At 31.2% G+C, this 11,189-nt stretch overlaps 1 protein-coding gene across 1 annotated transcript in view; it reads left to right on the top strand.

Annotated features, from left to right (window-relative positions):
* The first annotated feature begins 1,408 nt into the window (after window positions 1-1,408).
* The window catches only part of Spt6 (transcription elongation factor Spt6), a 213,282-nt gene continuing 203,501 nt past the window's right edge, over window positions 1,409-11,189 (top strand). The window contains exons 1-2 of the mRNA XM_017609383.1: window positions 1,409-1,502; window positions 1,634-1,830. Of these exons, the coding sequence (XP_017464872.1) occupies window positions 1,409-1,502; window positions 1,634-1,830 (291 nt within the window). The remainder of the gene's footprint in view (window positions 1,503-1,633; window positions 1,831-11,189) is intronic.

Raw genomic sequence — 11,189 nt, 5'->3', positions numbered from 1 at the left:
TATGTATGTATGTGGGTATATGAATAACGACCGCTTGAAATCGATCTCAAATTTGTACTTTCGCTGTAGAAATTTTAGGTCTATGTGATGTAGTCTTACTATTAGAGTCCGACCGATTATTCGTCATCGGCATCGGCTAGTATCGGCACAAAATTGAGCATCGGCATCGGCCTTTTTCGCCGATTCTTTGGAATGCCTTTTCGTATGATCAAGTGAAGCGACAGACAATAGCCAACTTGAAAAACATTTGCAGACAGCTCACAAAAATTAAACTTTTTTGGTTGAAGGTGTTTCACGTTTTTTCCATACAAATGTATGTTCGACAATTTTCTTTTATATGTAAAACACTGCCAGCAAAAAAATTGTACAAAAATTAACGGGATTTTATAGCAGCTTGAAAGTTGCATTTCATTATACTAGAATTAAATGGTCTAAAAACTGCATACCAAAATTCTGATTAAAAAGTTTGAAATTTTGGTGAAAATAAGCAGAATTTTTGTAATTTTTGTACAAAGTTTTAAATCTGAATTTATATGGTGTTGGTTGTATACCAGCTAGACTTTTATTTAAAAATTTGCTTAGCACCATATTAAAAACTGTTTTATGTGATGTACATAAATGTGATATACATATGTACATATATTTTTACACATACATATGTATTTACATACTNTATACCAGCTAGACTTTTATTTAAAAATTTGCTTAGCACCATATTAAAAAGTGTTTTATGTGATGTACATAAATGTGATATACATATGTACATATATTTTTACACATACATATGTATTTACATACATGTGTATGTAAAGTTGCATAACAAGCCAATTAATTCAATTATTATTTTTTCTTTTGTTTCGTTAACTCCGTTAAATTCACTGGTTTTAGGAATTAATAGATTTATTTGTAATTTTTAATGGAATCGGCATCGGCCGATTCTTTCCCCATATGCCGATTAATCGGCATCGGTACCTGAAAAAAAATTGGAATCGGTCGGACTCTATTTACTATTGTCAATTAAATCTAATGCTTTGTATTGCACGTTTTTCGTTTACAATCTCGTAAATTGTTTTTAATGATTTTTGCTAAAATTTCAAAATGAAAAGTTATCCAAACAAATTCAATGGGACTGAGAAATATTATTTTCTACTGTTTAGTCCGTTTATAAAAGCGTGGTATATTAAAAGGTTTTTTATTTTATTTATTTTTACATATACTCTGAAACCACTTCTATTTTCGTCACGTCCATTATGACCACCTTTTTATTGGCTTTCTTGACACCAGTGTTCCAAGCGCACCTAATTTGTTTGTCAATGGACGGTATAAAAGCTAGACAACGGCACATTTTTGTTAAGCGATTTCCGTTTTTGTATGATTTATTTAACTCTATTATTTCTATTATTAACGAATGTCACGTCCGCTATCGAAACACCCATATGCAACACCAGAATATCCACAAAACTTCATAGCTGAATTTCGGAATAAATTAAAATGTTACCAAGGTACCTAGAATTGCGGATGTGTTGTCACTTTTTGGTAACAAAATTTCCCGGTTACAAAATGTTCAGTAACAAGCAGAATAGGCCTGTTAACAGGAAAATATGTTGCTGATAAAATCGCGTTTTTTTTGCAGATGACGAGGAGCGTCTACGGGAAGAGCTAAAGGACTTGATTGATGATAATCCAATCGAAGAAGAAGCGAGCGATGCTGAAGATTCTGATACAGGATCGAAGAAAAGGAAAAAACACGATGATGAGTTAGACGATCGTTTGGAAGATGATGACTATGACTTGATTGAAGAGAACTTAGGTGTGAAAGTTGAAAGAAAGGTAAAAATAACTCCTCACATATTGCATGCTGTATAAAATTTAAATGATTTAGTAAATTGAAGTCAGGAACGTTTCATACAGAAAAAATAAAATTCGAGCAAACTCAATATTTTAAAACAAAAAGCAAAAAAATTTAGTTAGTTAACTTATGACTTTTGTTATATTCAGCAAAAAGTATCAGTCCAGCGCCTTCGTCTTGACCTGCGGGCTGTGTCGGAGCTACAGCCGCTAAACTTAAACGTAGAGTACGTAATATTATTAAGATCGCATTCAAGTTAAAAACGGTACATGAAATAAATATTCGTTTTGATTGTATTGAATTGAATTTGATAAATCAATATGAATTGCAAAATATTAATAATTAGCAATAGAGAAGCAGATCCACATTAACTTCAATTATATATACCATCAGCTTATAAATAGATATATGCCATGACGTATATCACTACTTCGATTCATTTGTATTTCATTTCATAGTGCAGAAATTTATATTACTTTTTATATCAGCCCAGGTCCCCGTATTAGTATTCTGCTCGTCTTCGCATTATATTCGGATTTGCGCATAAGTTAGTTAAGAATTCTGAAACAGCTGGAAACCCTCCTAAATATAGTTAAGAAATAAACAAATCTCTTGCGTCTGATATTGTGATACCTACATATTTCATGTGCCTGATGAATTAAATTTGATTTTTTAAATATGCGACAACGCTCCTAAATACAGTTCAGAGATAAACCCATTTCATTTGATACCCGTATTTTTAATAATTGCTGTAACTTATTAAGTAATTTCAGTTTTCCTTTTTTAACAGGTGGCAACCCTCTTTAATATTCTAAACATTCAAACTAAGGATATCCTACCACTTTCGTTTCACGTCACATTTTAATATTTCATTTAACTTATGCTAATTCTAACTTTAAAACAGGTGGCAACCCTACTCAAAATATTTTAAAACCAAGACCTTGTTAAATGTTTTTCGACTGGCACACATGTTGCGATACATATTTAAATTGTGTATCTAATTCCTTTAAGTCAAGTTGAATTTAATTTCTAAAACATATGACAAAAGCGCTCAATGTTTTCCATGTATTTTTATATGGGAAAAAGCAAATTTTCGTAGAAATGATATAGAATTTGTGAAAATAAATATTTTTATTAATAAAATAAATATATTTATTATTAATAGTACCCAATTGTTTATTTAAAAATTTTTTAATACTAACGATTTTTTATTTGTCCCCCATTGCATTTTTCGGGGTGTTCGTGGGTTTACGGCGGACCTATAAATTATAGTTGCGATGAAAAAATGGTTAAATAAACAATTAGGTATTATTATTAGGAATCTCCTGCAGATAAGCAGAGTTTTCCGATAGAAAAATATTGAGTTTTAAGAATTCTATACCATTTCTACGAAAAGTTGTTTTTTCCCCATATAAAATACATGTAAAACTTTTGGCGCTTTGAGCGACCTCTAATAATTTTTTTATTTCAAAATAAAAAAATAGTGGTATATTTTTTTCCGTATAGAAAAATCCCAGGGGGTGAGAGCATATGTATNGAGCGACCTCTAATAATTTTTTTATTTCAAAATAAAAAAATAGTGGTATATTTTTTTCCGTATAGAAAAATCCTAGGGGGTGAGAGCATATGTATTTACATACATACATACGCTGCGATTAGGTTATAAATATTGCGACATCTGTTACTCAAAAGCCGAAATACCTACACGCACATACTTTTTGTCTCCATCTCTCACTTCGGACGCATGCGCGTGTTTGCAAACTGATGACGGAAGTGATTTTGTATGGGAAATTATTTATTTGAATAAATTATACATACTTAGAAGATATCAACCAATACTTCCCATAAACCAAACGAAAGGAAAACACCTGAATTTTTGATTAAAGAAAACAAAAACAAAATCATTCGAGCGGTTTTCGAGCATTTTGGTAATAAAAAAATGTTTCAAATTTTTTCATAATTTTTTTGGCTTAAAATGTTCAATATATCATGATAATATTTCTATTGCTTCAAAGAACCTATATCCCGAAAATAAAAGTTATATCTATATATAGCACTTCAAAGGCTCAAAATTGATCCGAAAATAAGCCAATATTTACCGTTGTTTCTACGACAGAAACCGAATTGGTTACTTACAAAAATGAATCTGTCGATAGGCTAGGAATTTTATCTTTGAAACGCCACACTTCTTTGAAATCGCTTCATTAGCTCTCGTGCAGTAAGCGTTTTCGTGAAGCTCTAAAAATTACAACCACAAGATATGAGCATAGCCTCCATATCGAAACGTAAGACGTATTCTACGTCAACAGTACCGATTTATTGTGNATATGAGCATAGCCTCCATATCGAAACGTAAGACGTATTCTACGTCAAAAGTACCGATTTATTGTAGATAAAAACCAATAAAACCCTAAGCGCGTTTAATTTTTTGTGAAAATAATCAGTAATTTTTGCCATATACATACATATATCTCAGGCATTGTTATAAATTAAAGCGGCGATTTTGAAACCAATATTTTATCTGTATACATTTCAGGGCCTATTTCATCTATACATATTGTCAGAATAATAGCAGCTCAACAATTTGACCACTTTTGGCTATGGCTGTTTTCCGAAACGCATCAATACAAAATCAGCAAATTTTATTTCTAAGCCATAGTAAATGAAGTTATCCGATTTCCCAACTTAATTGGCGGCCGCTGTGCTCTACTGGTTTACAGTGCGCACTAGAATTCCGCAGGGCGTTTATCTACTACTAGTCGACACTCTAAAATCTTTTATATTTTAAGACTTTCACCAAAATATTTCGGAAAAACATTAAGATTTACGTGAGCTGGACCGATTTGAAAATACCTCCAAAAATGGAGTTTTTTATGCATCAAAATATTTTCTTAAAGATTTGTTTGAAAAAATCCCCTCAAATGACAAAACGGTTTAAGCTTAAAAAATTTGCATAAAAATATTAAAAAAAAATTTTTTTTTTAATTTTCAACGGAATCTAATAAAGAATGTACACGAAAAAAACTGGTCACAGTTAAAACGTTCTAAAACATAAATATATTAATGGAATTCAACGATATTTACATATATTTACATCTAAACTTAGTTTTATTGAAATTCGTTAAAAAAGAGTTAATTCTCCTTGTAATAAGCAAACGATCGCAATTTTGACTTTATGTCCTTCATTAGCCCTTGCACAGAAGTTTCAGTGATTTCCTTGGAAACCAGCTGCCATTTATTTTTGAATTGTTGTGCGTTTTTTACAGCTTTGTGGGTCTTAAGAAGTTTGGATTTCATAACGGCCCAGTAGGTTTCGATCGGCCGATGCTCTGGACAATTAGGTGGATTCACCTCTTTTGCTACAAAATACACTTTGTTTCTATGTTACCATCCTGAGTCGAATATCAGTACCTCGCAAATCTACCACCCATGCTTTCTGCTGTCGCATTTAACATGGAGTTGTCCTAGGACTCCCGCTGCGTAACTTCGCCCTAGTACTTGTAGTAGTAACACGTAGCCTGTAATCGAACCACGTTTTGTATCTCGATGCGTAACCTAGTACTAGTAGTAATAAAAACCTCCATAACAAAAGATATTTACTTGCGTTTAATGAATCCTTGTTAATTGCTTGCCAAACGAAATTATAATGGCGCGCCATGGCGGGTCAGTGGCGGGACAACTCATTAGAGTCCGACCGCTTCCAATTTTTTTTCAGGTACCGATGCCGATGCCGATTAATCGGCTTATGGGGAAAGCATCGGCCGATGCCTATGCCGATGCCGATTCTATAAAAAATTGAATATAAATGTAACAATTCATAAAATCAGTTAATTTAACGGAGTTAACAAAACAAAAAAGAAATAATGGAATTAATTGGCTTGTTATGCAACATTACATACACATTAGGAATGTTAAAACCGGGATCCTGGTCTTTTTAAGTCCCAAAAATCCCGCGATTATTTGCCTAGAATCCCGGAATTTTCGGGATTTGTAATTTACACTGATGGCAATACTAGAAACGCTTTATGTTGACCAGTTTTGGCTATATATCTTGTTTATTTAATATTTAAAAGTTTTTTTTATAAATGTGTAGCTCAATATACATATAATACCTTGCGGCAGGCAATTTTGCACACAACAAGAAATCAATATATTTGCCAAACCAATGGCCAAATATAGTAAAATTGCGTTCTTAATTTTTCTCTCTGATGTCAGGATTTTTTAAAAGAACTTTGAAATTTGAAAGATATGAGTAATTCAAAAAATGTTTAAAAATTTCAGTGCAATATACTTAAAAAAACCAGTATGGGTATCAAATGAAAGAGAAGATTCTGAAGAGTTAAAACACATTACATTTTTTGGTGCGTAAGGGATGGGTAAGTATGGATCCTTGAATATCCTTCAAATTTTTCAATTCTTATTTTTGAAAAAATTATATGTTAAGGACTAACTTTATTAGCTTAAACAAATAAAATAGATTATTAGATACCTCTTCGTCCTTGTGAACCCAAAAAAAAAATTTATTTCATTTGTTGCCCATACTTTTGTTTAACATTGCACTGAACTTTTTAAAATAAATTTTTGGAATTAACCATATTTTTGAAATTATAACGAGCCCTAACTGCCAAAATAACGTAAGCGGCATTTTTTTCAAAATTTTCGTTTTGATGCAGAAATGCATCTAGATGCTCTTGGAATATTTCTGCATCAAAAAGAAAAAAAAAAACTGTCGCTTACGTTATTTTGGCGGTTAGGGCTCGATAAAGTCTTTAAAAAAAAATATGACGTCAGAGAAATGCCCATTTATATGCTGTTAATTATATGTAATATGAGGTAGACTTTTATAAAAAATTTAAATTTTGGATAGACAAAAGGAATATAAACAAAACTGGTCGAATTAAGGCGCTTCTTTTATTTCTGCCACTAGTATTATGAACTTCTTTCAACCAGAAAAGAAATTTTTTTGTCTTCATTTTTCTTTGCATCGAGCTTTTTTCGACATACCTTAAATTACTTTATCAGATATGTACACACTAAAGTATTATTAAAGGCATATAAATTTAATTACTGTCTTTCGTTTTGTTACTTTTGAAATAATTTTCATTTTAAATAAAAAAGTATGTTCCAAACCCATTTACTTATTATTTATTATATGATAGGAGAGCTTCTCAAACCATATAGATGCAATTTTTTCATGTTAAGTCGTTGAAAAATTATATTCAACAATTTTAATGTCGTTGGAAAATAGTAAATATCTAAATCCCGGAACTGATTTCGGGATCCCGAGATTAAACCAACGACATCCCGAAAATCCCGGGATCGTAAAAATCGAAAAAAATAAACATCCCTAATACACATATATGTATGTACATGTGCATATATGTATGTATGTATGTGTGCAAATATATGTACATATATCACATATACATATGTATATTACATAAAACACTTTTATATGGTGCTAAGCAAGAAATATTCAGGAACATAAAATTTAATTTCGTTTTGTTCTAAAATACACTCTTGCACTCAATGCATAAGAACTTATATGCTAGGTATGTATGTACATATGTACCAGAGCTGTGTAATGATTGAATCAATTGAGTGTGCATTCTCAGTTTATTCATTTCAAAAATGTGATTGTTTGATTTAAAAAAATGTAACAACCACTCTTGAGATTGGTTACAAATTGTAAACACAAAATATGTAGTGTGTTATGGAATGGTTGACACCCATTCACATAGAAAATGTGTATGCAAAAAAAAAAACTCAATCATGTATGATTGTACCTTTATGTGAATGCAATCTGTCATTATCATTCAGTACTAATACTATTTGTTGTATCAGGGTTGAGATTTTTGTACTCAAAATATGAAACCAGAAGATTGCCATCTCCCTTAAAATAAGTAAACAAATAAATATTTGGTGCTAAAATATTTTTCTAAGTGTTTGGCCGAGCTTCTGCTCAAACTTGAGGCATGAGTTCTGTTGTTGTGGCATAAATGGAGACACCTATGTACATATTTAAGGCTGACTCCGAATAAGAAATGATTTTATAAGAAGAGTTTTCAAGGCAGAAGTATACTCGAGGGTTTGCCATTGCGTGCCGAAGGACGACTGCTATTTTGGGTTCTGATCTGACCAGGGATTTAACAATGGTCCTATGGAGTGGAAGTACGCACATGTAATCATATGTATGTACACATATTCGATTAATTGTTCTCAAAATGCATGAAAACTATAGTATGCTTGCAAACAATTAATAACATTTTGTGATAAACAGTTTTACAAATGTATTCGCACTTCAAATTTGTGTTTTAATAATGTATTAATTAAATAAATTATTATTATAAATTATTATTTTAATAAATAGATATACAAATATTTATATTTGGCAACTCTTGGACTTTTCTTCATTTGTAACAAATGACAGACGTAAACAAAATGAAAAATAATTGTAATTTTACAAATTTAAAGCAAACCGGCGTTCTTTACAAAAAATGTAGTTAGGGATCAAATTGCGCATATTTTTTTTACAATATCAAGTGCCCTCAAGAAGTGTTAAACCACTAAATAGCTTAAAAAACGGTTTCAAAAATTCGAAACGAGAGTGAAACGCAGTGTTCAATTGTGATCGAGATTGCAGACAAAATTTGTGCGTGTGTAATTAATGTTTTATTTGAAGAAATATTGCCCCTTGTCGTTAAAAATAAGCAAACCAAAGTTTATGTAATATTATTCAAATCAGCTTTTATTTATTTAATGTATTATGTGATTTGGAAGCGTCGAATACAAAAAAGTGCTCAAAATTTCAAATATTTCAGTAGAGCCAATTAAAGATTTTTTGTTTCGTAATTTAGCAATAATATGTCTTGGAACGTAATAATTCCGGATTATTTGCAGTCATATTGTAGGCTTTCAAATTATGTCTTTCTAAAGATTCAGTAAGTGTTGGACTGCAAAAATACGAAATAAGTAACAACTCGTATGTAGTTAAACGAAAAAAAATTCCATTTGTGTTGCTGAACAACGGCACAAAACGAAGAGTGGCATTATTTCACAGTTTTTGACTTATGCCAATATTCACGATTAATGTAAGACATTTGCCACTGTTCAGTAGTAAGGGTTGGCTACTTCGGTTTTATGCCAAATGGCAAAACTTTGCCTCTGCCGGATTGGTAACAACAAAGCCTATGTCGATTTGCCTCAGAAGAATATGGTTATTTATAAACCTAATCCCCTATATATCTCAAAAACCTGAGTAGTGCCGTTATTGCAGAGAACCATCGACATATGTTAGTGTTTGGCCGAGCTACTCCTCCGATTGTGGCATGCGCCTTGATGTTGTCGCACAAAGGGGAGGGAGGGACCTACAGTTTTACTCCGACTCCTGCCGGCGGCCGACTGCTATTACAAAAGCCTTTTTCTTTTTTTATGTTGGCCGGAACTGGGCTCGAACCCTCACCCTGCGGAATGGTAGTGCGCACTTCTAACCACTACACCACAGCGAATGCTTAATTAATTTTAATCATTAATCGCGATTAACCATTTATTCGTTAATTTTTAATCTTTCATAGACTAACATTTTGCCGACAATACTCGCTTAAGATAGTCCCAAACTTTCACAAAAGAGAAAAGTTATTTTCTTCAAAACTTTTGAATGACATCTTGACTGAACTTACTAATTCGGAATTTCTACTATTACTTATAGAGTAGGTTATTCATAAAATCTGGGCTGTGAAATAAAAAATTTTCTATCATAGGTTCCATAACTATTAGGAGACTTTTATTGTTTAATTTATTTTTTGCACATAAACTTGTATCTTGAACTTCTTTTTCCAAAAAGTGAGGATGTCAAAATTTAAATAGATGTCGAATGTACGGCACTTTTCTAAAAAGATCTCTTAATAGATTAGTGCATGAAAATTATTCCAAACGAAAACTTAAAATTTATAAAAAAATCTTAACTAAATTTAACTAATTTATATTAGAGGTTTTAAGTTTATCCCACTGTAAGTGTGAAATCAGTTGCTATGTGTTTCTATGATACAAAAAACAACCTGACAATTAAGCAGATTGTAAAATTTCATGCTACCGTACGCAAATTTTATTAATTTTTTGTTTGTTTAAAAACATTTTGTTCTTAGAATCGAAATTTTACCAAGCAATATGTCTTTTATTTTTTAAATAAATGAGGCTAATGCTCAATAAGTTGATAATTGTTGTTCTCATTTGCATACTTCACACCAACTCCAATATTGAACAGTGAAATATATTTTAATTTTACCCAAATAAACAACGATATAGTTAAATGGTCAAACACATATGGAGGATTCACAAGACGTGTTAGCGTCGTAATGTGTTAAAGTCTTAATTTTTTAAACGTAAAATAACGCCTAATACCTCTTTAGGCCTTTTGTAACATAACCAAAATGTTTTTAAACTAGTAGTAAATATATTATTGGCTCTTATTATACCCAACGAATCTTTCAAATGCTTTTAACCGTTACTTTATATTGAACAATTTTAAGCCTTTAAGACATTACGACGTCTAACACGAACTGTAAATCCCCTAAATATGCATTAAATTACACATCAAAATTTGTAATTTCAGTTATATCAGAAACTATCGCACCCGATATTGGAAACTAATAGTCCTGGCTAGTTACATTGTGAAATAATCAGATGGCATAGAGACACTAAATATTTTTAAAATATGTTCACTAAAATTTTATTAACCTAAATGTAAAGTTTTTGCGAAGTGTTCATCGAATTTAATGTAAAATTTAAACATTTTTTAATATAAGATAAGAACTATTTTTAAAAGGTAAATGTTAATACAACTGTTTTATATATAATCCCAAATTTATGATATAAAATCCCCTCTACCAAAAAACTTAAATTGGGTAACACCGCTTCGAATTTTTACAATTGAGCAATTGTCAAAAATCTGCCTTTTTATCAAAAAGTTGTTTACCAGGGTATCTTTGAACTAATGATTAAAGAATGCACACACATAAAAGATTGCAGCCTTTTCAATACTCATTCAGTGTTAAACCTTTTTTGATTTGGCATTGGTTTTTTCAATCTTGCGATGAATATGTTGATGTGTGAATTCAATGCTTTGAGTGAATGGAAAATTAAAAAATTATCAACCTCAATCTTAAGCGAAGAATAAAACTGAATAGCAAAAAATTGTTGATTTAAAATTGAAAATGATTTCACACTTACACAGCTCTGGTATGTACATTAGACTGCATCACCAAAAAAAGTTGCGGTTTTTCGGCCGGAACTACAAAATTTATTATATTTTAAGGAGTCTACCAAAATATTTTGGGAAAAC

This window comes from Rhagoletis zephyria, unplaced genomic scaffold (genome assembly GCF_001687245.7).
Source record: "Rhagoletis zephyria isolate East Lansing unplaced genomic scaffold, Rhagoletis_zephyria_1.1 Rzeph_scaffold_00222, whole genome shotgun sequence".
Lineage (NCBI taxonomy): Eukaryota > Metazoa > Arthropoda > Insecta > Diptera > Tephritidae > Rhagoletis > Rhagoletis zephyria.
This window is presented reverse-complemented; position numbering and strand designations above follow the sequence as displayed.